This window comes from Scatophagus argus, chromosome 2 (genome assembly GCF_020382885.2).
Source record: "Scatophagus argus isolate fScaArg1 chromosome 2, fScaArg1.pri, whole genome shotgun sequence".
Taxonomy (NCBI): Eukaryota; Metazoa; Chordata; class Actinopteri; family Scatophagidae; genus Scatophagus; species Scatophagus argus.
Window position 1 is genome coordinate 20,860,386 of NC_058494.1, and position 24,556 is coordinate 20,884,941.

General features: G+C 39.4%; 2 protein-coding genes across 7 annotated transcripts; one reads left to right on the top strand and one right to left on the bottom strand.

The window, feature by feature from the left end:
* primpol (primase and polymerase (DNA-directed)) lies at window positions 1-6,557 on the top strand. Of its 4 annotated transcripts, none has more exons than XM_046417376.1 (14): window positions 1-318; window positions 1,149-1,369; window positions 1,476-1,570; window positions 1,695-1,833; window positions 2,733-2,802; window positions 2,888-2,990; window positions 3,083-3,225; window positions 3,382-3,544; window positions 3,627-3,727; window positions 3,870-3,956; window positions 4,511-4,619; window positions 5,322-5,398; window positions 5,497-5,543; window positions 5,651-6,557. In XM_046417376.1, exons 2-14 carry the CDS (start codon window positions 1,196-1,198, stop codon window positions 5,882-5,884), a joined length of 1,542 nt encoding a protein of 513 aa, XP_046273332.1. In that variant the 5' UTR covers window positions 1-318; window positions 1,149-1,195; the 3' UTR covers window positions 5,885-6,557. The 4 variants fall into 4 exon arrangements, with proteins under 4 accessions (XP_046273332.1, XP_046273323.1, XP_046273314.1 ...); XM_046417367.1 differs by having other exon boundaries at window positions 2-318; window positions 3,080-3,225; XM_046417358.1 differs by having other exon boundaries at window positions 6-318; window positions 2,659-2,806.
* On the bottom strand, window positions 6,260-24,536 carry acsl1a (acyl-CoA synthetase long chain family member 1a). Of its 3 annotated transcripts, none has more exons than XM_046417335.1 (21): window positions 24,408-24,536; window positions 14,969-15,180; window positions 13,968-14,082; window positions 13,797-13,861; window positions 13,610-13,711; window positions 13,304-13,403; window positions 13,007-13,182; window positions 12,720-12,752; window positions 12,420-12,471; window positions 12,265-12,338; window positions 11,194-11,271; window positions 10,416-10,550; window positions 10,159-10,293; window positions 9,543-9,638; window positions 9,375-9,447; window positions 9,208-9,296; window positions 8,683-8,799; window positions 8,407-8,550; window positions 8,170-8,271; window positions 8,018-8,089; window positions 6,260-7,620 (listed from the first exon to the last, which is right to left on the bottom strand). In XM_046417335.1, exons 2-21 carry the CDS (start codon window positions 15,161-15,163, stop codon window positions 7,480-7,482), a joined length of 2,094 nt encoding a protein of 697 aa, XP_046273291.1. In that variant the 5' UTR covers window positions 15,164-15,180; window positions 24,408-24,536; the 3' UTR covers window positions 6,260-7,479. The 3 variants fall into 3 exon arrangements, with proteins under 3 accessions (XP_046273291.1, XP_046273275.1, XP_046273284.1); XM_046417319.1 differs by lacking the exon at window positions 24,408-24,536 and adding an exon at window positions 17,558-17,711; XM_046417328.1 differs by lacking the exons at window positions 11,194-11,271; window positions 24,408-24,536 and adding exons at window positions 11,328-11,405; window positions 17,558-17,711.
* Between the last annotated feature and the right edge of the window lie 20 nt (window positions 24,537-24,556).

The window sequence follows — 24,556 nt, forward strand, 5'->3', positions numbered from 1 at the left end:
AATGTACGTTTACGCTGGTTGTTCTTTAACCATGTTCTCATTTTCTTTTATTATTAGACCACACTTCGTTATATGGATTTATCTAATCCTTACTAACAGGGACAGTCAAAATCAGTATCGTTATCTGCTTCTGTACGACTACGTTTTGTGATCGGAAATAGCTCTGTTTCCGGTTAAAGACGCGCCAAAAAGAAAAACAAAGACGCCATGACTTAAGTTTGTATAATTCTGTTTTCGCCGAGTGACTGAGTTAACTGTTGATACAAACACAATAGCAGCAACGTATCCCACTGAACTGTTTTGCCACTCAGCCTACAGGTGAGTTATGGCTAACTTACTCCTCAAGACGCCGTACACTAACGTTAAATTTGTGCTAGCGAAATCAGCGTCACTGTTGACACTCGAGTGAGTAGTTGACGTTTCAGTTTAGTTGGATTTTGAACGTTATTTCCGTAGGTCAGTCTACAGTGATGGAACAAGTTAATTATTCAGAACATTTAACCTAGATGAAAACGCAGTGTCATGGACATTTACTAGCTAATTACAGAAGTAACTTGACTTTTTTAAGGTACTTACACTTGAGTAGTTAAATTGTATATTTCTGCTTCTACTTCACTACGTATCAGAAACAGTAGTAGTTTTACTGCACTAGTTGCATTGCAGGTTAAAAATTTGAAGACATAAAGGAAATATAAAACATGTTTCATCATAATATAACGTTTTTACATAATAACATGTCTCTTGACAGGGGCCTTTGTAATGGGTGCTTTCGGTTAGTGCTAATGAAACGTAATTTTACTTGTAATTGCAATATTTCAGTTGTGGTATTCTTGAGTATATTTAGTGTAGTATATGAATACTTTTTCTAGTACAGAGTAAAAATAGCAGCACTGCAGTACATATATACTCCAGGTAAAAGTCCTACATTCAAAATTTTTTTGAGGTAAGGTAAAAGTACATATTTTTCAGCTTGGCTCAATTAAAGTCGAACGTCATTTAGGTTTTAATGTTCAGTTTTTGCCAAAACTATTAACTCAAGGTGTTAGTTCAAATGTATGATCATTTTAGAGGATGTAATTTGTAATGTCACTTAACTCATTTTTATCAGTGATGATAAAGGAGCATTAGCATCTCTCTGTATAATGCAGTTTTTCAGGTTTAAGAATGACCTTCACAAATCAATAATCACTTGAGGATGAGGAAGTGGGGAGACCGACTGAAGAAAGTTGAGCAGCTTGCTCAGTCATTCCAGCTGAATCCTTTGACCACACGCTACAAACCTCGACTGTGGCCATGCCAGCCTTCCTCCGTTTGGAAGCTCTTTCCTCGCCAAAACATGGCGATCAGTTTCGCTCGGGGCTGCAAAGAGGTAACGCAAGACTTTGCTGACACTGGACTGCCTCATTATCGTTTTTTCAACGTGTTTCTGTGTGTGAAGAAAAAAAATGCTGAGATTTGTGACTTGCAATCCCTAGATTGTTCATGTATTTGCACTTGAAAAAGAAGATACATCCCTGGGTCAAAGGATTTACCTGGTTACCAGTTACAGTGAGCTGTGGCATTATTACAGGTAAATATCAGTTCTACATTGCAAAAGAAGGTGGACCTTCTTTTGTGTGTTTGTAAAAAATGTGATGAGGTGCATTGATGGAGTTTTGTCTCTTGATTGTTATTTATTTATTTATTTTTTCCAGGACATACCCTCAGTCCTTGATGCACTGCTATGAAGTGATACCGGAGGGCACTGTCTGCAAGCTTTACTTTGACTTAGAGTTTTACAAGCCCACAAACAAAGGCGCTGATGGGAAAACTATGGTTTCTTCGCTTATCCAGGTAAGGGTTTTTTCATTTTCATTGACAGTGTATCTTGCTTCACTCTGTTCAAACATATTATTATCTAGCAGTGTGCTTCATATACAGACAAGATGGACTCAGATTCTGTTCAGTTAACATTTATAAAGCCAAAGATTATGTTATAGCAGTGTCCATTTGACTAGGAAGTGATACAGGAGCAGTAATAATCAAAAGGTCAATCAAGGAAAAATAAATTCATCCATTTCTTGTAAATCTTTAATCTTTACTCTCTTATTTCAAACTGTAAGGCACCACTATATTTAGGGGTTGCCAAACTGAAAGAGTGTTTTTTTAGGACCTTTTGAGTATTCTCTAAATGTAGGGCATTTAATTAAATTTTCTGCCACATTTTAGTGGTTTGGACTGTAGCTTTCTTTCAGTAAGTAAGTGTGTATATATTTTTCGCTCTGGAAAGAGTTTCTGAGGAGAAGTACACTTTATAGACAAAAGTATTATTTATTATAATATTGAATTCACGTGTCTCAAAAAGATTGAATCGAGCACAACTGAACTTGGTAAAATGTCTTTGAAGATGTTTTGCCTCTCATCCAAGAAGCTTCTTGAGTTCTGCTCATGAAGCTTCAGATAAGGTAAGGATTACTGGTAATGTCTTTGGTTGTAGATTAGAGTTGTTGACTTTAGAAATAATGTCAGAAATGCTAAACTGTGAAAAAGCGATGGATTAAAGTTGCTTCTGTCACATATGTAGGAAACACCTTTATACAATACGTGTAGTCGATCATGTTGGTCATGTAGACAGGATGTACAATGTATTTACCTCTTTGTGTGTTTGTATGTTGACAGTATGTTTGTGACAAGTTGATGGAAGTTTATGGGGTTAAGTGCACCACAAATGATGTCCTCAATCTTGACTCCAGCACAGAAGTGAAGTTCAGTCGACATCTCATCTTTGGTCTCCACAACGCCGCTTTCAAAGACAATATACATGTGGGTATGTTCCATGTTGCATGGAGGCAACATCATTTTTACCCATATGTAACTTCCATTCATATGTGTTTTTTTTTTTCTTTAGGTAGGTTTATTCATGCTATTCTTCAACCAGTCCTGAGCACAACCAAAAGCGAAAGTTGCCTGAATGTTGGGATGAAATCAGTGGCAGAAAATAATGAAACACGGTTTGTTTTTCATACCTGTGAAAATAAATAATTTTTAACTTCTCTGCTTTGATCATGTTTTGTAATATTTCACAATGATATACTGACAGCAGAACACATGCTGTTTCAATGGGGAAATCAGCAGATGAGATGGCTGAGAGTCCACAGACTAAGAGGCACAAGCGAGAAGAGAGAGACCTCAGCTTCCTCTGGGTGAAAAACAAGGATGGCCAAGACTGTCTCTTTGTTGACCTTGGTAAGAGAAATCTGCTTGTCCTTTTTTACCTCTAAATCAGACAAGGTTAAACTCTTCTGTTGATGTTTTCAGAACTTCTTTTATATTTTTTGTGTACCTTTCCAGGATGTACATATGGATATGTAACTATGGTTTTCATTTTTAAAAAACAAACAGGTGTTTACACCAAGAACAGAAATTTCCGCCTTTACAAGTCATCAAAAGTAGGAAAGAACGCAGCATTCACGGTGGCAGATGACAACAAATTTGTTGCCAAACCTGAGAAGGGAATTTCTGTGGAGGAAAGTGTATTCTTGGCTTCTTTAGTCTGTAATTTGAGGTACATTGAACACCATTAACTCAGCTGAAGTTATTACCTTCATCAAGCCCCAGAATTAAAGCTAATTTCGATGTACCATTAGTTTCACAGGTCAGAGAATTCTCACATGGGATGTGCCAGAAACAAAGGAAACCAAAACCTCACAGCAACCTCACTGCCAGCAGGGATCTGCCACAAGTGCAGGTAACGATGAACTGATGACGGAGGCTTCTCTCTATATTGTGCATACGCATGCAGTGTATTATATAATCAATCAGTGTGTCAGTATATTTTTTGACATAATTTTAATTTGTGTGTAATATTTTGACCCATTCTTAACTTGCAGACTCACTTTCTGGCTGCCTGTCATCCCCTCATCAAGAAGTGGATAACTTCGTATTAACTCTGGTTAAAAAGGACGGACTATATGGAAGTAAGTGTTGTGACTGATTCAGGATATGATTTTGTCAAAAAAAAAGGACTTTCAAAACATTTGCATGTCTAGTTTGGGACGTAGGACTGCAAGTAACGATCATTTTCAGCATCGATCAATCTGCTGATCATTTTCTCTGTTAACTGATCAATGATTAGGTGAATGTGAACTTCAGGTGTTTTGTGTTGTTTGACCAGTAATCCAAAGCCCACAAACATTAGGTTTGCACATCTGTAAAAGAAAATAGAAGAAAACCCTCATGTTTGATTAACAGATTACAAAATAAATGATCAGTTCACAAGGATGTAATACTTGTGACAGCATCAAGTCACCATCCTGATATTCTCCTATAGCAGGAGGAGTTAATCCTGTCCACATTACTGATTTTCTTTCTCACAAGTTTTCATGTGCAATAATGTGCACTCATTCGCCAGTTTCACCAGTAAAATCTCCCTAAATGTAGGATTGCAGGACCGTTTGTCCTACACTGAGTGACTACATTGAGTGACTGTAACAGTTTCAGTAATTTCAGGACTTTTGTATCACTCCAACAGGCATCAGACGATGGAACTACTTTGCTGCTGAACAACTGCTTGTCTACGACATTGCAAAATACCGCTGGTGTGAAAATGTAGGAAGGTTTCATAAAAGCAACAACATCATGTATGTATCTTTCATGTTTTGTTGACATTTTTTACACCTCTGTGAAAATAATGAAGTGATAACATTTTATATCCAAATGGTTAAAGGTCAACTCCATTATTCAGCACCATAACTCATGAACAGAAGGGGAGATCGTGACTGTACAGAGTCAGCCAAAATAATATATACACACATCAGGAAAAGAAAAACATGCATAAATATTTAATTTGTGTAAGTACTTCTATACATATAGATACCTCTTTCAAAGATCAAATTCTGATAACACTGTGTACCGTTGTACAATGTTTTCCCAACAGATGGCATTACCCACACATTTCCTGATGTGTGTATACATTATTTTGGCTGACTCTGTATTTCACATTTGATACTTGCTGACAACAGTTTTGGGTATCCCCCTTTAGGCTGTGTGGCTGAGTTGAAGATGTGTGTGAAGCCTCTGTGACTTAGAATTTGTAGCTTTGCAACAGCATCTGTATTTGAAGCACACCACCGGCTCATTGGTTTTGTGGGTATTAAGCTTAAGTTGACTGTTGTTGCACCCTAAAACAAAACAATTTATCAGTCATTACATAAATGAGTCTGGACAGACATGTAAACAGAAACTTGACTGGCACAAGGATGCTTGTAACTGTGAAGCGATAATCATAGTTTGTGATGTTTTGCTTGTCTGCACTTCTGATTTGGTCTCATCCTCCTCTGCAGGATTGTTGTAGATCTCAAGGAGGAAGTATGGTACCAGAAGTGTCACGACCCTGAGTGCAAGAACTTCAGGTCCTCCAGTATGTCATGAGCCCAAGAGCTGCCATACTGCCTTTTTATAATCTATTTTAAACACCTCAAGGGCACATGTGTGAGATAAACATTTCTAATGTTACAGGTTACCCACTGCCACAGGAGATCTGTGTCAGCTACATCATGACACTGGTTAGTTTGCTTTACTTTCACTAGACCAACTAATTTGCCAAGAATGTCTGTTTTCATGTTTTTCAAAGCTCAAACGCAGCTTCACCAAGTCTTCTGTTCACTGACAGGATGATGAAGACCAGGATTACTTAATGGATGATACTGGCAACATTGAACCCAGCCAGACACCGAAGCAGGCTCCACATAGCACAGTGTGTCCAGAGAAGGAATCTGCTGATGTCTGGGGAGACGGGCAGGATGACCAGGACTATCTGGAGAGCCTGGAAGTCTTTGAACAAAACAGCGGGGATATCTCTGATCAGCTCCTGCTCAAATGTATGGCAGATTTTGATTCCCAGTAGACGGTGAGGTTTGTGTTCTTTTGCACTGGTTGTACAGAATCAAATTTAGTCCTATTTAGCATCTATGAGCAATATAAAAAATACACAAATGCTTTGTAGTTGTAAGCAGATTGTAAGCAGCGTTTATTAGTGCATTTGTTAACAAACGTAAGCCCTCCTGTGGACATGTGGCGCCAGATAAACATTTTGTTGTAATAATGTCTTCTTAAAACATGTCCTCATATCTGCTTATAAATACATTAGGGTGTTATAAACCATATTAAATGTTTAAAAGAGTTTCTAAAGGCTAAATGGGAGCTTTGAAAGTATTGCCAAGATGAAAGCATTAATGCACTTTATTGACATTTACAACAAAACAAAAACTAAACAAAAAACTTTTGGAGAAAATATTTATTTGGTACAGCTGACAGATAAAGATATTGTACTTATAACTCCAGCACAAAAACAGCATCTTTGTCCTTTTGATATCATAAACGTTAAAAAACAACAGCAACAACAATATGGCTTTAACCGTTGAGGAGTCCTCGACACAATGCAATGTACGTAATGATCATAATGCAATCAAAAATTTGAATTCGCAACCAAATTGCTGAAATGGTGCTCCAGTAGTTTCACAAGACTGTAAGTGAAAAAATTTATGTGAAATCTTGATGAAGATGTGGAATTAATTTTGCAAAAACAGTTTTCTTTAAATGAACTGTGATACACATATACTTCCCAAGAAGATTTGTGCATTTTACAAATTACATTATGCAGCTTGATCCTGCAACTTGTGGCACTGAAGGAGCTACTGTACAGTATACTAAGATTCACTATTTTCCATGCAATATTTAAAAAGAAAACAAAAACAACCAAATAGGAACAAAAATTCTGTCAACCAACAAGATTCCCAATAGGCTATCAACTACATTGTGCACTAAAACAGGTTTATCAGTCCTTTAGCCTATAGACTGAGAAACAAGGGAATGCAGGCAATCACAGCTACAGAACATCAGGCACCCTGCGTACAAATAGACTTTTCAAGCAGATACACTATTTACATGTTTGATGATTACATTAAATAGCAACTTAAATAGATTACAGACAGCATTAAATAGTCTGATATATAAATAGTTGATATTTGTCACCAATGTAAAAGCTTGTTTATCTGATTTTTTTTTCTTTTTTTTTTTACTGAATTTCCCCAAGAATTTAAAAACAAAAAAAGAAGCAAAAATATTTTCAGGGGCTGGACCTTTCTGACTGTGAAGGAGTCAGGCTTAATGGCATTTAAGGCATGAGCAAGTCACATAATTTCCCCCTGTGTGGTTCCTAATCCTAACTTTATAGATACATTACACCAGTAACACACAATGGTTTGTTTGGGATTTTCTGGACTGATTTAGGAAGATTAAGTGGTACAAGTGTGAGACGAAGCTGGGACATTAGGTACTTCAATCTCATTTACTCAGTTTGTTTGAAACTAATTCCCTCAAAATTCTGAGGATTGTCACTGGCAGAAAAATTGAGGGAATTCCTCCTCTACAAACTATTTGGTTCTGGCTGCTTGCTCTGAATGATTGTCACCTACCCCACAGCACTCCTCGATAGACAGTTTACATCTTAATTTTGGCATAGAGTTCATCAATTTGCTCTCTGAAGTGGCTCCGAAGCTCATTCCTCTTGGCCTTCAGGGTGGGTGTCAGCAGGCCGTTCTGGACGGAAAACAACTCAGGATGTAATGCGATATCTCTCACCTGCAGACAAAAAAAAAAAAGGAAGGATGGGTGTCAAAGAATGAAAAGGAATATTATACAGAGTCTGCAACAATCTTCTAAAGCTGTAGCTGATATCTTCAGAATGCTTGTTTGTCCAGCCCAGTCAAAAAAATGAAAAGCAGCATATTTTTTACAGTGGATAAGATGTAACTATGGCATTTTATCTCAAAAACTGCCTTTTAAACATCTAATCAGTTATCAAAACAGTTGGCAATTTATACAGTCAATGAAACTGATTTAATCAACAGCTCCAATGTGATGAAAGAAGATGAGGGGTAAAGAATTATTTGTGAATCAAATATGTTGTTGCATTTAAAGACATTTATGTTACCGGACCAAATGCAGAAGAATGAAAGTCAAACATGGCAACAATCACCTGCTCAAAAGACTTGAGTCCTGCGTCTTTGCCCAACCTCAGGATGTCCTCCAGAATGGCATTCTTCACATTCTACGAACAGTCAGAGAAATGTTAGCATGTATAGGAAGTGGGGTTGTGTGTTGTGGGCTGCTGATGGTAATAAACCTCACATTGTTTTTGCACAGTTCAGAGTAGGATCCTTCAAACCCTTTTTTCTTGATCCAAATAGGTAAAAAGTCAGGGTCAGGTACCACTATCCCCACCAGGCACGCCTGAAAATTACAACACAGACAACAGAAAGATCAGCGCAACACAAACTGTACCAAACTGCTGTCTTTTATGACTGACATTATATTGACACTATTTCTGACATTCAGCGTTAGATCAGTTTCACATTAATTACCGACCTGTAAGCTGTCGCCATGAACAAATATCTGTGCCACTGGATCACTGAGGTTATAGATGGTTTCTATTTTCTCAGGGGCGATGTATTCTCCTTGTGCCAGCTTGAAAATGTGCTTCTTTCTGTCAGTGATCTTCAGGGTACCGTTCTGCAACAAACCAGGAGAGAAACTCACCTTGAAATTAAGGTTGCAACTGATGCTATGACATTAGACTTCACACATATCCCCACAATGACAGTAATCACAGATCAATAGAGTCCTTCAGTCTGTTGTGCTTACAGGAAGCCATTTTCCAATGTCTCCTGTGTGGAGCCACCCGTCCTGGTCGATTGCCTCTGCTGTTTTCTCAGGATCTTTCAGGTATCCCTGGAAAACATTTGGTCCTTTGACACACACCTAGAGGGAGAGATGATGACATGGATGAAAAACTACTTCTACAGTAGCACAAATTGTAAAATTTTTGTCTATGCTTGTGACACGGCTTTAGGCATCTAAACTATTGCCCACTCAATCCTACTAATGTTGGTTGTTTCAAGAACACTCCCTCAGTGCCACCATGATGTTGACATTTGTTGTTTTTAGTTAAATGTCTTCAACAGCTGTTGGACTGATTGACATTAAATTTGGTGAAGACATTCATGTCCCCCTCAGGATGAGTCGTCAGTCACTTTGGTGATCCTTTGGGTTTTAATGCGGTGCCACCATGCTAACGAGCTTCTCTTCAGGCTCTTTGTTTATCATCATAAGTTAGAAATAATTCCCATCCTCTGCATGTAGTTGACTGTTACTAAAGCATTTTCTCACCTCTCCTTCTCCATTGGCTGCAAAGTAGTTCATTTCTGGCACATCCACCAGTTTGACAGCATTGCAGGGCAAAGGAGGCCCGACGTGACCTGGAGCCACAAAAGTCAGTTTAGTTCCATGACTCCAAGAAATAAATTTTACACATAAGCTGTTAGACACGCTGTTACCTGCACTCCAGTCCCCGGGAAGGGACATGGTGCACCCGGCTGTGCATTCAGTCTGACCGTAGCCTTCATAAAACTGTGGAGCGTGAGCATGTTTTGTTTTTAGTGACAGTCATAAAAACAAAACAATCATTTATGGATAAATGAGATGGGCATGTGGATGTGGCTCACCTGACAGCCCAGTGCAGCTCGTAGGAACGTCAGGATGGTTGGAGACACTGGAGCTGCTCCTGTGATCATGAGTCTCACACGGCCGCCCAGGCTCGCCTGCAAAGTGAGACACAAACAGGAAGACTTGCAGCGTTACACTGAAACACTTAACACCATTTCTTCTACATCACAACTCCCTAACCCTATGATTTAAACAGGAACTTAGTACGTGGGATTGTAATATAAAACTAAATGTGTAAAAGTAGTTTTTTTTGTTGTTGTTGTTTTTTTAATCATTCTGTGTACATACCTGCTAACAGAGCAATTCAATTCAATTTATTTTTATAGCGCCAATTCACAACAAAAGTTATCTCATGACACTTTCCAGTTAGAGCAGGTCTAGACCAAACTCTTTAATTAAATTATAATATAGAGAACCTAATATTCCCCCATGAGCACTTGGCGACAGCGGCGAGGAAAAACTGCCTTTTAGAAGGCAGAAAACTCCGGCAAGAGCACCAATCCTGATTCAACTCTCAATGATATCTGACTCATATCAGCCATGATTTTTCCTTTTAGGGTGCCTTCAAGAATTACGCTGAAATTGTAGAGTTGTACAAAAACATGCCATGCTCACCTGTACTTTTTTGAAGATTAGTTTGTCCCACATGCTGTCCTTTCTAACCACACCATTTTTAAGCTCTGCCTCCTTCCTCCTGAAAGCAAAATCAAGCAGCCATTTCTTCAGCGGTGTGTTGGCTTGACTAAAAACCTGCAGAGAATTGAGACAAACTTATTTTGAGCACCACTGGCATTTGTTGGCCCTAGAGAATCATATTTTATATTAAACAAAAAACGAAGGTTCAACAAGAAATTAGTGAATCAGTTTTAAACCTTATCAAACATGCGGTTGAGGAGACGTGGGACCACAGGGAAGACTGTTGGCTTCAGTGTTTTCAAATCATCCATCAAAAGTCGAATGTCTCCTTGGAAATAGCCAATTCGAGCCCCATGGATGAGGATGACGCCCTGGTCAGAAGAGAGCAACTTATTACTGCTTGTGTAAGTTACACCTGTCATTTTGTCCACAAGGTGGCGCCAAGTACACTGTTATTTAAACACACTGTTAAACACACAAATTCAGAAATTGGGAAAGTCAAAGACTCCTGGAACATTTATGAACCACAAATTCTGATCAAATAAATTTTTGGTACCTGTGTCAATATGAAATGCAAGAATAATAATTTTGATACTAGACTAACACACAGACATAACAAATACATAAGAAATTGCAAATTTCTCAAACATATCAGTATTTAATTTTGTCTCCGGAAAAAAACGGCTAAAATGCAGCCAAAAATTTTTCTTTTAGTAGAGTTTTCAGTCTGTACTCAGAAACAGACCCGGCTGAAGAAGTTAAGTAAGTCATGAAAACATGCTGCTAATCCTAAATATTCATTCCAAGTAAATAGCAGAGCACCAACGTTATCAATATTCCCAAATCTATAATCTATAAATAAAATCTGTTTATAATACAGTTGCTGTCAAAATACAAGCAGACCTTTAAGAAAAACCACAAACTCAAAACTAGAATTTTACTAAATCAGTCCTATGACTCCACTTATTAGTTCATTGTGCCACAACTCTGGAGGTAAACAAGCCCAGCACGTACCTGTACAACCCTCTCAAACATGTGAGCTAGGGGGAGGTAGGACACATGAATGTCATGGAGGTCCAGCATGCAGTGTATCTGCGGGGGACACACAAAACAAAACACATGCATGTATGCAGGCCAAATAACTGTACCTCCACCACCCTCTCAAACATGTGGGCCAAAGGGAGAAAGGAGATGAGCACATCTTTAGTGTTGGGCTTCAGTTTGCCCTGGACAACACCATACACGGGGGAGGCAGGGAGGGAGACAGTGAAGGAGGGAGGGGAGGGACAGACACAGGAGGAGGCAGAGGTAAGACAAGGGAGGGAGGGATTTTAGATTTTAAGAAGATCCATGAAACAGTTCAATACATATGTTTCGTTTCATCTGCATCTCACAAATGCATGGATGTGGGTTTGGGTTAAAAGCCGGGGGAACATAATTCAGGGCAAAAAAAATAAAATAAAAGTGGTATCATCAGTGGTATAATCCCAAACCCAACAACAACAAAAATCTCAGTTCTGTGTAAATTTCTGCATAATTGATACACCAATTCTACCCCAAACATTAACTGATAAAGACTGGCTTCTTTACACGGTACCCCTCTTTACCGTCTTATTTTGATGTTCGGTTGTATATTATTTTTAAAGAACCTTAACTGTAAGCAAAAACATAAATTAGAATAAAGCAACTGTAAGTATTGTCTGTAGTTTTCCTCCCAGCCTACACGGCCTCAGCTACCTCCACCAAGAATGGATCTTATATGTTTCCTGGGAGACACGGTCCATGGTGAGAAAGTCTGAGAATTAATTGCTGGTTGCAAAGCTTACTGTTGTGAGTGCACAGCAGTGAGGTTGCTTGTGAATTACATGAGCATATCAACATTTTCATCATCTCTCTTATGTATTTTAGCAGTGGGACAGTCAGAGGATGCTGTTTGGAGGGATTATAGTGAGTAAGTCAAAGAACCTTTGGACCTTAAAAACAAAACGATGAGAATCAAACATACATTACTGAACAAAGTCATTTGTCTTAAGATTAAATACTGACATATTATGCCTTCCAGATCTAGCTAGTGTGTTTGTTTACCTCGGTTACTTTAATGAAAGCTGCAGTATTGGAGATCACACTTCCATGAGTTAGCATTGCGCCTTTTGGGTTTCCTGAAAGGAAAACAATGATCATGATTATACGTGAGGTGAACAAAAAAATAAGCATGACAAAAAGTTATAACAATTTGTTACCCGTGGTTCCTGATGTAAAGCAGATAATTGCGAGGTCCTCTGGTGTAGGGGGCTGTAATCAGATCACAGATTCATAGTAATGGACTATTGATTTAGAAATGTATGTACTAAATTTTAGGTCAGTCTAAAAGCTAATCTTCCTCTCACACTCATGACAAATAAATTGTCACAGTTGGAAAGAGGATTCCCTGTGTAGTAACTGAGGTAAGAACTAAGAGCTTTTTATTATTAATAATTAAATATATTTTTAATTTAGAGCTGTGATGATCAGGCCAAATTTGATGTTCCGTTTCAACTCACCAAAGGTTTCTGGTGGTTGGCTTTCCCCAAGGCCTGAAAAAATATACAAAGCAAACAGTGAGATACACTGCACACGCAGGAAGTGCTGATAATAATCATGCTTTAAACACACAACACCTCAGGGTCTGATTTCCATTTAGTTCAGTGTGTGAAAGAGTGCGACTCGAATAGTAACAACAGGAGGCAAGGCAAATTGTTTCATGAATATCTGCTGGTGGTTGCTCAGTAGATACATTGAAAAAGATTAAGCACCTAACATCAACAAAAGATAAGGCTGTTATTCTCACCTCAAACTCCTTCAAACTCATAATCTCAATGCCACACTCCTGTCCACGTGTCACCAGTTCAGCATCAAACGCCTCCATGAGGACAATCGTCTTTATCGTCCGCCCTTTTCCACTGACGCAGTCCAGCATCATCCGAGCCTTTTCGGGTACGTCGCAGATCACTGTTGAAATGGAAGCTGGGAAACAGGCAGCACCAAATTAACCTCTCTGCACCAGTATCATTTCTCTTCATCTGGAGTGCTACGATAGCGCCGCAGGCTGGGTGTGGTTATTTTTTGAAGCTGCCACTTTATGTACCTTTGTCGATAATGTAGCTGATGGCCTCTGTGCCGAGTGTGTCATACAGTGGGACAGCCACCAACGAGTATGTGTAACAGGCCAGCTCTGAAATGGTCCACTGAAAGACAGAAAACAGACCAACATCACTCATGAAAAATATGTATTTGAAGTCAATGATTTTCTGACACAAAAATCTAACTGAATTGAACAGCTGATCATTATTTTAATGCTAATTGAATTGCTCTTAATTTGACTATAGCAGGAATCAATATCTGCTTAACAAAACTGCAAAGGTAGTGTAAAAGATGCTGAAGTTTGTCGCACCTCTGGTCTGTTCTGGGAAAAAATACCGACAAACTTGTCCCCCGTATGAGAATGTCCTCTGTGAAGGAGAGCTGAGCCAATGTGCTCCGCTCTGTCTGCCACCTGTGCAAAACAAATTAAAGTTTTGTAGTTGTGTATTGTGGACTAGTCAAACATTAGATTTCCATGTCTATGGTTCACACCTCACCTCTCTATAAGACTGCCACTCATACGGCTGGTTCGGTTTCCTCGACCCGAGACAAGGTCCATCATCTGCAAAAGAAAATAAAGCCCACTTTCATCTCCACCCGCTGGAGGGTCTGTGATGCTAAAGCCCCGAGCCAGTGTCATATTTAACTGATAGGAGACAAAAACTCACTTGACACTCTGAGCCCTCGTAGGAACACCTCATACATTGTGCGTGCATCGCTGTAGTAATACGCAAGTGGCTCGTTGCTGTCATTCAGCATAGACCTCCTCGCATGTTCTCCACCCTACAGGAAGAAAATAATCTTATGGCCAGTGCTAACAGGACATGTGAGAAGATGGAGAACACAGATATATCCAACTCTGCTGGATCTCAAATTCATGCTGGACTCAGTTACTAAGTCAGACTTCCCTCCAAGTGCTTCTTGTGTCTCGAAAAATATTTCAGAGAGCCAAAATGTTGCGGAAAAAGTTACCACTTTTTCATAAAGCAGACAGTTATATGCTGTAACTAAGGGTTAAGACATTATTTACTAACGCTTTACAGAAGAGTTGTCAGCCATTAAAATAACCATTGGGTTAATAAAGCGTTTTAAATTGCATTTTTAAATGCAGCTGTTGATGAATTAGGAAGCTGCTGGAGGAGGAAAACACCAACACCAAGCAAAGGGATTTTCACAACTTGGCTAAACCAAATATGTTCTTATTAATGTTTTAGCCTAGCCTAGCTTTGATAAGTAACTTACTAACCATAAATAAAACCATTAATTATGACTAATAACCCTGTAGAAAAGGTGCTGTCTTACAAAGTGCTGCTGGAATGAAGAAAAACAAAAATCAATAAGGACTGTTTCACCAGCATATCCAAACTTGCCATGAGAGGAACTTTTTAGCATTTTAAATGTGACAAAGACTGAGGAGGTAACAGAACTTCACTAACTTCAGCTGTGGTGAAAGTTTTTGGAGCAGATCCCATTAACATTTCTGCTCAGTGAGGTCTGCTGTCTAGCTTTGCATTCCAATAGTTGCATTATGCTTCTGTTATTTCTCTAACGCGCAGCGGATGGACGGATACATCATTTCTTCTTGTGTTGTAGGATTCAAAATTGCACGACTTAATTTAGGACATTTCATACTACAACAGTCCAGAAAGAAAGAACAGAGATCACCTACTGGTATTTCCAATGACTGCATACTGAGGTCGCAGGGTGCTTTGAGGGCTTTTGGCCGTGAAGCAAACCAGTAGGTGGTGATGGCAGCGAAGGCGCCCATGCCCATGAGCGCGTTGGTGGGCAAGCCGCGGACATACTGCCGGAGGTCATCCAGCTCGGGAATCCGCAGATGTCTCAGGACTTCCTGAGCCTGCATGACTGTCTGCACTGACCCTGCAGGGAAAACATTATAATACTTGGAAACTGTTGTGCAACTTCTTTTTAGAAAACCATTCAAAATTTTCTTATTTTATAAGGAACTTGTCTACAGTGCTGTTCCTTCAGACTGTGGTGATATGGGAAGATGTGGTGTTTTATCTTTTTAATCAATGGGGCTCTTGTTTTTTAGACTATTACACAGTAACAAGAGAGCCCCATTTAACTGAAGAACAGTGGTGCCATTCAGACTTACAGGTAATTTCTGTTTGTCCGTGTCAACATAATCACAAATACACGCAGCACAGAACAGATCGTTCGTAACACAAAAGGTCTGTCTTTTTTTTGTCATTTTGAAATTTCCTGTTTTATTGACTGTTCTTGTCCTTTATGAACTGTCTGAAAGCAGGGAATACGGGTAGAGATAGGAGGACAAGCAAACTACAGAAAATTAATCAGTAACTTCTCTGGTTTAAGGTTCTCAGATGCCACAGTTTCTTAAAAACAAAGTGCTCAGTTAGGACCACATACCAAAATATCATCAAAAGTCACACTGTCTTGTTTTATCTCTTATCTTAAGACTTCATTCTCTTCCAGTCACTGTCAGCTTGACATTATACAGCACTGATATGTACTTATTTCAGGCCCAGTGATGTAATAACAATAGAGAAGCATACGGTATAAAACCAAAATAAAGCTTCAAGGACAGATCCACAGTGAATCACACAGTGTACAGCCCTGTGACTCAGCGATGGTCCACCGCTTCGGTATTCGCTATATTTGATTTGGTTTTAGCAATTCTAAGATGTGCCTTCTGGATTTTAGATACATTAAGTGTTTAACGTCCCAAGTCTTTTTACATAATAAAAATAAATATGACAGAGCTTCATTGGGCCTGTCTGACCTTGGTTTTAAGGATCTGAACGCTGTGTTCTTCAATATCAATAGGTCATAAATCACCTCTTAAAAAGTTGTTTGTTGTTGTTATTTGAAGATTTTTATTTTAACAAATCATCCATGTCCTCATTACTGGTCAGCAGGAATATTAATTAACATGTCTCATCTATTGACAAGAACTGAAGCAATAACCAAAAATCCTGCTTGTCACACTGTAGACAATGTTTAAAGATGAATCATTCAGAGCACAAAATTCAAACACTACCAACAACTGAATAAGAAAACCACTTTTTCACTGACTGTTGTTCACCTCTGTTTTCCAAGCTGTTAATAATCTTTCTCTGAGCTGTCTTCATGTTTAAAATCCATGACAGTAACAAATACCCCAACATAAACTGAAGCGATTGAGAAATAAGCTGTTGAAAGACAAAGCACATTTATGTCTGCCTGTTTTTGCTCTGCACTTCCACAAATGTTGTATGCAAAAGAGAGATGTGCTGTCCTACTCAACAGCTGTGCACTTGGAAACAAAGACACAGGAAGGAAATGTGACTCCATGCACATATCCAGATCACAAGCCTCCATGGAGATATAAGGATAGAAACACTGTGCACAGATGCTGCACAACTTGTTTCTGATGGAAAGTCAAGCTTTTTGTTCAGAATACTTAAAAATGAACTCACTGGGATGAAACCTTTAAAAAATTTGGATATAACACTGAAATTATAATTTAACAATCAAATGATAGCCAGAACTGTCTGTGCCTTCTAATTACATGATAATGTTAAATGCAAAATAGATAAGCCTGTGGTAAGAAAGACTCAGAAACGAATATATCTAACCAAGAATTACTTATGTTTAATCTTTGGCTCCGATTATTGAAATACATTAATTAATAACTCGCTCTTTTCACATGTCACTTATTTTTTACAGTCACATTTCTTATCAAACCAAGCGGCTTGTTCAACTCCTTTGACCTCTACATGGGATAGCGGCAGCCCTGTAGGTGAGCAAATAAGTCAACCACCACCACAGAGGTAACAATTGACTTCTCACCTACTTCTATTATTAACTCTGACTCAATGACATGGAACCAGTGCCAAGTGGGGCAAAGTATTCAGGCAAGCTGTCCAACAATATATGTTTCTTTAGTTAACTTTGATGATAATAACTTGTGTGGAAAGATCGATTACATCAATGACCATCTCCTTCATCGTACATTAAAATATCAATACAAAGAACACTGGCAAATTCTATTAAAACTGCTCTACTTGTCATGCGTAAACAAAACAGAATTAAAATAATCAGAAATCCAGATTAAAAACTCACAAATGCTCCACTAAGTGTTACAGGTGTTACTATTAGGCACTGTGAAGGCTAAGCAATCACCAGACAACTCATATGTCTGTGCCAGGACAAACTTAAATGCATCTCAATGGACTTTCACAGTGTTGAGCACTGACTGACAAATTAAGATATAATAAATCTCTATACTCACAGTCCCTCTATACACAGTCCTGTGTATATGAAGAAAGGCAGAGACTGTGTCCCGAGACGAAGAGTTACGGTTATCTGAAAGGCCTTTTGCTGCAGCAGTTGCTATTAGAAGGACCCACACTGACCTCCAATAGACCTCTGAGGTTCTCCCAACTATGAATAGCAGAAACACGCCCCTTTCAAACAGAAACACAGACGCGTGAGACACTGCCAGCCACTCACTGGACTGCAATACAAGTACCCGGTACTGTCCTAGTACAATCACAATAAATATTCAGGTTAAGGACTACAACTGTACGCGTGTGTGCGTGCATAGAACTACTCTAAAAGTAATGGAGGCTGCAAATTCATTCATGATTCAGATGTTGTGTTTATTCAAGCCTGAACGACCAGTATCTTATCATACGTTATGTGGACACAGTATGCACGGGGCTTGTGTTGCCAGGTGTCCAAACTGGTGAAAGTAGTCGAACCAACAATTACACGTCTGTTACGAGAAGGTTTTTGTATTCTGCATGATAGGTATGTTGACAAATCTACATTTTCATCCAGATATCCCAGAGTATGTGAGCACTAACACAAACTAAACAGACATACACATAAACATGAGCGTATGTGTAGATTCCTTGGAGTCTAAGATGGAAAATAAGTTAGAATTTCCAGAACATTAACCAACTGAAACAAATGAAAACCGCAGCGTGTAACAGTGCTGAAAAGTAGTGGTGAGTGGTATGGATAAAATCATATTCTTCCTTAATATTATTACTGAACATGTAATTTGATGCCCTTATATCCATATTATAGACGGTATAGAGAGTTTAGTTTTATCTGGATCTTTTTAATGATACAATAACCAGAAAGTAAAGTGAGTTTTCAGTTAATTTAGGAAATTGGAAAACTGGCAATTCAGTGTGCTTCATTGCATGAATGCAAAAATCCACTTTTACCATCCAGCACTCTGACTCACTTTGGCCTACTAAACCCAGAAATATTTAAAGTGATGCCATAGAAAACAATATTATCATATCATCCAGCACAGTAATCAAAAGAAATATAATCAATGCTTTTTTCAAAAACAAAAAAGAAAAAAACTTTATGATATTACACATGCATTATTTGCAGCTTTATATCAGAATTTATTTGATATCAAACATAATTTTAAAGCTACAATTGGTTTAATTTTAATATTAATTTGCTAGTATATATATATATTTTTTTAAATTAATGGATTCATTTTTTTGGTCTGTGAAATACTGTGGAGAAAAAGCCAATCGCAACCTTGCAACAGCCAAAGTAAAGTCTAATAGTTATTATTTATCAATTAAAATCAAACACATGGTCTGTTTTTCGTTGTCCTGTTTCTTTTTTTATCTATTTATTTTTTTACACTTAACAGACTAAACAATTAATCAAAACTGTAATTTTTACACCAAGCAAATAAAGTGATAATGAAAGTAGACTTTCACAGCAGCTGAGTGCGTCTTTCAGTCAGATGACCAACAGCAGGCAAATGTCATAATGTCACCGATGACCTGCTTGGCCGTGAGTTGCTGAAGGCAAAAGGTACTCCAGCAATCCCCACCAACCACCACCTCGACTCTCCATACTTGGCCTGTGAAGTTGACAAGCCAATGGCAGGGCCAGCTCATCAGTCACCCCACACCCAGGCGCACACAACACACTGGAAAAATGAGGCGGAGGGCAGCTGGTTCATTTGACACTTAACATAAGATCAAGATTAGCTGCTAGCAGCCTGCAGCTTGAGAGCAGACTACAGCTGTAGTTTTGAAACAGCCATCGCAAACCTCAGGCAAGAAGTTAATCAGTCGCTTCTCTTTTCCTCAGAAACGTTCCTCTCTGAAGAGACATCTGAAAAGCACAAGCAGCCTGATCCTGTGCAGCTAGTCAAGTCAAATGATTTAAGCTCCTTATTACAACCTCCTCACTGGAGGATTAACACGTGGGGCCTTTAAACACAATTTACTTAAGCCCATTTTGACAAGATGGCCTCCTCCAAATCTCAGAAGCAGCTTTCTCTCAGCTGCTACCTTTTTTTTTTTTTTTGCCAATTGAGCATACTGAATTTGCTTTTCAGCTAGTCGAATGAATCCATGAGAAGAGAAACAGAAGTGAGCAAAGGACCGAAGTCGAGAGGGCGCACGAAGAATTCTTCATCCATCAATCGATCGAAAAATTACTGAGAATCTGAGGTGGCATATTGTAAACTGCAAGTGCTGTTCGATTAGCTTTTATTTTCCTTTTCCATGCTAAGCGAGTGTTAGCAAAGTATTGCAAGATTTTGCACAACAGCCTGCACAGGATCGGCAGGTATAATTAGCGTTCTGATGATACTTTGCTCGTGTCTCAGCCCAGGCATGACATATATTTACCAGTGCATGTCAGTTTTTAAACCCAATGTAGGCTACAGTGTCCTCAATTTGGGCATAGTCTGGATTTTTCTCTACTTTTAACAACACCGAAGTTTATTGTTATATTGTGGAAAGGATACTAAAATGAGATTTTTTTATTATTTCTTTTTACATTAATGGATGACAAAATTAACTTTGCAGCCATTAAATCTGTAAATCAATGGCTCCTCCACACCCTCGCTGTATGTCAGTGATTGTCCATTACTAATTTTCTGTTTGTTGGCTAATATCACTCATTAAAGAGGCGGACAGGACAAGTTGTCACTCAGACAGCAGACACATTACAATTTGCAGTCTAAACTTTCAGATTCTCTTAACTTAAATACAACTTTCCGATTCTGTGGGCAAGGAGCAGCACAGAGGACGGTCCACTCTCATGATTCTGTTCTACAAACAGCAAAACGTTGACATGTGAAATTCACACGTTATTGACTGACTGGATGCGCTTCAGTCCCGCTGCCAATACCTCATTGATAATTCAACAGTTTTACAGCACGCCCAGAGTGCAGGAATCGAAATAGAAGGATGACTCAATTTGTCCTAGTGTAAACCCACAAGGATACAGGATACCCCAAGGCAACTGACAAACCACTTTTTCTTGATTAGTATTGAGGATGAGTAACACCCTAAAGGCAAGAGTCAACTTTAACCCTCTCAGTACGTATGTGCTGAATGTGGCGGGTCAGCTGACACACGAGTCACTGAGGCTGTTGCATGGCTGTTGAAGCTCGTGTTGCTTCAGTGTAACGTCTTCCATCCGCTCTGACCCTCTGTCTGACTGGTGTCCATCCTCCTCCAGTCACATTCACTCACTGGTTTTAGGACACAAAGGCTGACCTTGCACAAGCCACACAAACCACACTCAAGGCTGCAGGTCCCAACCTCCCTGATGAAATCGCACACTGCCAGTCACATGGTCACACAGCGGAGGAATATACGGCGAAGGGAGGGTGGAGGATGGGATTTGTGAAGTGGAACAAAGGTCATGCACCCGTCAACAGCTACCAACACAGCATCGGGACACACAACCTCTACACTGCAGGTCAAAGACAACATTTTGAACCTGCTGTACATGAATCACTAAGTACAACCTGGGCAGCAAGTCAGACTTAAAGGTGCCCTTTGGATTTCTTTCTGAGAAAAAAAGCTGATTTTTTTTTATTTATTTATTTTGACATTTTTAATGGTGTATTTGTGGGTAAACTGCTACACTTCTTTCCATCTCAACCAGCCGTCAATCAGCAAAGAAATCATGATACCATCAGCCGGACCGTGTGTCACATCCTGAACCTGCCTCAACAAACAGTGGACACCTGCTCGTACAAACTAGTACCAGGAGTCAAAAACCGAATAACACCGACACCTTTAAGCTGTTAGCTCTGCCCCAGAGGTCATTATCAGTGACTCTGAATAAAAATGAAAAAGTCCAACACAGCATATTGCTTACTTCTAGTTTGTCATTTTTACTTAAACTCTGCTGGTGTAAAATTAAGCTGCAACAATCGTTTTCATTTTCGATAAATCTGAAGATTACGAAACCACAGCAAGCCTACCTTTAACCAAGCATAACGTTTAATTGTTCATTTTGTCAGACTGACAGTCCAAAACCCCCCAAATATTCAGTTTATTATCACGTCTTAAGATAAGCTGCAAGTCCTCAAAATATTTGACATCTTTGCTTGAAAAATGACGATCAATTAAATCATCAAAATAAGTGCTGAATATTATTCATTTGATCAGCTAATCAATCAATTTTTGAATCATTTTACTCCATTTGCAGAACACTTGCCACAGGTGTTCAAACATACAGTGTTTAGCAGGCATGCTAAACGAAAAGTGTGGTGTTACTCCGTCAAACTATCAACACCTGAACTTACGCTCAGTCAGGTGAATTCTTGACCGGATGAGCTCAAATACACAAAACGGTTTGAGCCATCATCATCAATGATTTCTTTTGACTTTCTATGTTTCTGTCTTCCCATTGATTTATTTTAAATGGCTGAAGACGTTCCAGCGGAAACTCATTTTGGGAGAAACAGCGCTCACAGTAACTCATTCTTCTCTTAACGCTCTGTGCAGCATGTGAAGCATGATAATTCAGGTCAAATTGTGTTTCCTCACATGATTCTTTTAAAATCAATTTAGCCAGCTAAGTGACATCAGGAAAAAGTTTGTGGGATGACCTTAGAGTCCTGCTTTAAAAGCCCCATGTGAGAGCTGCTTGACTGTTGTGTAAACATCAGCTTGCTCGGGCGTTTGCATGCTATCAACCCCAAAACAGTCTGACAGGCTGATGCTGGTATTCTCAGATGAGCACAACAGAGTGACGAAAGGGTGACTCACAAGCCCACAAAGTGTCTGTTTCCTCTACTGAAGACTGCTCCTGTGCTCAGGGGCAAAGACACATGATTGAGAGCACACGGTCGCTTTACCACCATCCCAAGGCTGTAGTTTAACTGCTCATGTGACTGCACGGCCTGGCCAAAAGACTACTGCCTGGGGTTTTAAAAATGGCCTTTAACAGGGAGGAAAATGACAAACAGTCACTTGAGCCACATTCCACAGATTCCTTTTTTTTTTTTGCCATAACATGCCAAACATCAGTATCAAGCACACCCCTGAACTGCACTCACTCCTCCAAACACAAAAAAAGCAGGGCAGCTTTCCAGCACCTGCCATTCCACACACCCCAGTCACACAATTTCTGATTAACAAATGTCAGCAAAATCAATGAAACAAAGTGAAAATGCAGAGATGTCCTGACAGCTTTAACTGTCCAGTTATGATCTGTTTCAGCATCCTTAACTTCATTTCAGAGCAGCCTGACTGACAAACTCGTTCATAATACAAAAAGCATCTGACAGCCATTTCCACTCTGCGGGGTTCTGTTGTCTGACTGCTCCGAGAGGAAATAACAAAAAACCAGTCCAACATTTGATCTGAACAGCTGCTGTCTGTCTAATGTATGCAGTGAAGCCCGACGGACCTCACCAGTGTATCTGCAAGTTAATTATAACCAGCAGCTCTCTCTCCTCATCTCCTGTCATTTGTCTGATGATAAATCTCAGTTTGCCCACCTGAGAGCACCCACGACTTTATTTCTTAAAGAAATACTTCAACATTTTAGGAAATCATTCGTTTGTTCCCTTTGCCAAGAGTTACATGTACCTCTTTGTGGTAAGTAACAAAGCACATCTTGTTAGTTCAATCTCCACAAAATAAAATTGCTGTTAATCTGTCACATACGCCGTTAACACCAGCTGAGGGCGAGGGAACTGAAAACACAATCTGCAGTTTAAATGAATTCACGTTTAATTTCTGCGTCAGCTGTGGGTGACATATGCTGCTGTTGTTAGCTCACGATGAGTCTCATGGGTATTGTAGTATTTAGAGCTGACAGTTGAAATAATTAAATCAGATGTCTACAAAATAAAACATACAGGACTGTCACATCAGCTGAGAGAACCGTGTGTGTCTATTTGAAGTAATGCTGAGAATGAAAAACACTGAAATGGTAATACAAAGAGGAACTAGCAACTCTTCTTACACAAGACCTTCAACCCCCCCATAAGACAGGACATAGTGCATATTTTGGTTAAGATTCCTGATTGAAACAAATTTAAGGAATCCTTTCCCATGTTTGTTACTGTCATTTGTCCATGCATAAACTAACTAAGGACATATGAGCAGATTCACTTTAAAACCGTACATTAAATTTACCAGTCAACTTTCAAGAGTTTCATCCTGGGTCATCCTGTCTGGAAGTGAAACCCAGTGACTACACTGAGTGGGCTACAACTTTTAAAAACCGCTGCTCAAGTCTCCTCCCCAGACTTCCTCCTTCATGTGAGCTGAGGCGGGCTGAGGTTACCAGGTCAGACACTGTGAAATAAGTTGATATGGCGGGGGATGCCGACACATGGGCCGGACAAAGCTCACACTGTTCCTCTTTCACACTCTGTCAAACCTTCATTTATGGACCAACAATCAGGGCGCGACGCACTAACGTACAGAGTAGTTTAGGCGGAGATCAGACAGAAAGTGTCAAAAGACGTTCAATATCTTATCAGCCATGATGTTACGTGTCCATCTGATTAGATTTCATAGGATCAGCTCCACGCACACGCGTGTTTATCTGCGAAATGAGCACACTATCGTGATTAAATACATGATATTTACGGAACACACTGTCCATATGAACGTTCAGAGATAAAACGAAGACGTGATGTACGGAGTAGACACAAAACGTGGCTCGACTCTGGTCTATTTTTAGGCAACAATAAGCGAAGAGCAGCTTTTCTTTGCTGAGAGCTCGTTGAAGCATCACGCTGTTAACGACCCACTGTAAACAACACATGTGACAGACGACGCAGATGTACGCCTGAGTACTTGAAGGCGGTATGTGGACGTGTTTCCACTAACCTGTGAGCAGCAGCGGATCCGGAGACTTGGACCTAATTCTTGAACACGCAACAGCAGCAGCAAGAGTTGCGGTCTACATTTTGTTCAGATGGTGCAGCTCTAAGCCAATCAGAGACGACCACACGTGTTGCTTTGCCTAAAGTTTGAGA

Coding starts and splice junctions, on each gene's coding strand:
- primpol (XM_046417349.1), top strand. CDS start 1,196: ATGAGGAAGTGGGGAGACCGACTGAAGAAAGTTGAGCAGCTTGCTCAG. Junction 3,545..3,626: donor TCTTTAGTCTGTAATTTGAG/GTACATTGAACA, acceptor ATGTACCATTAG/TTTCACAGGTCAGAGAATTC. Junction 3,728..3,869: donor GGGATCTGCCACAAGTGCAG/GTAACGATGAAC, acceptor CTTAACTTGCAG/ACTCACTTTCTGGCTGCCTG.
- acsl1a (XM_046417335.1), bottom strand. CDS start 15,163: ATGCAGGCTCAGGAAGTCCTGAGACATCTGCGGATTCCCGAGCTGGAT. Junction 13,712..13,796: donor AGTGGCAGTCTTATAGAGAG/GTGAGGTGTGAA, acceptor TGTTTTGCACAG/GTGGCAGACAGAGCGGAGCA. Junction 8,800..9,207: donor CAGCCAATGGAGAAGGAGAG/GTGAGAAAATGC, acceptor CTCTCCCTCTAG/GTGTGTGTCAAAGGACCAAA.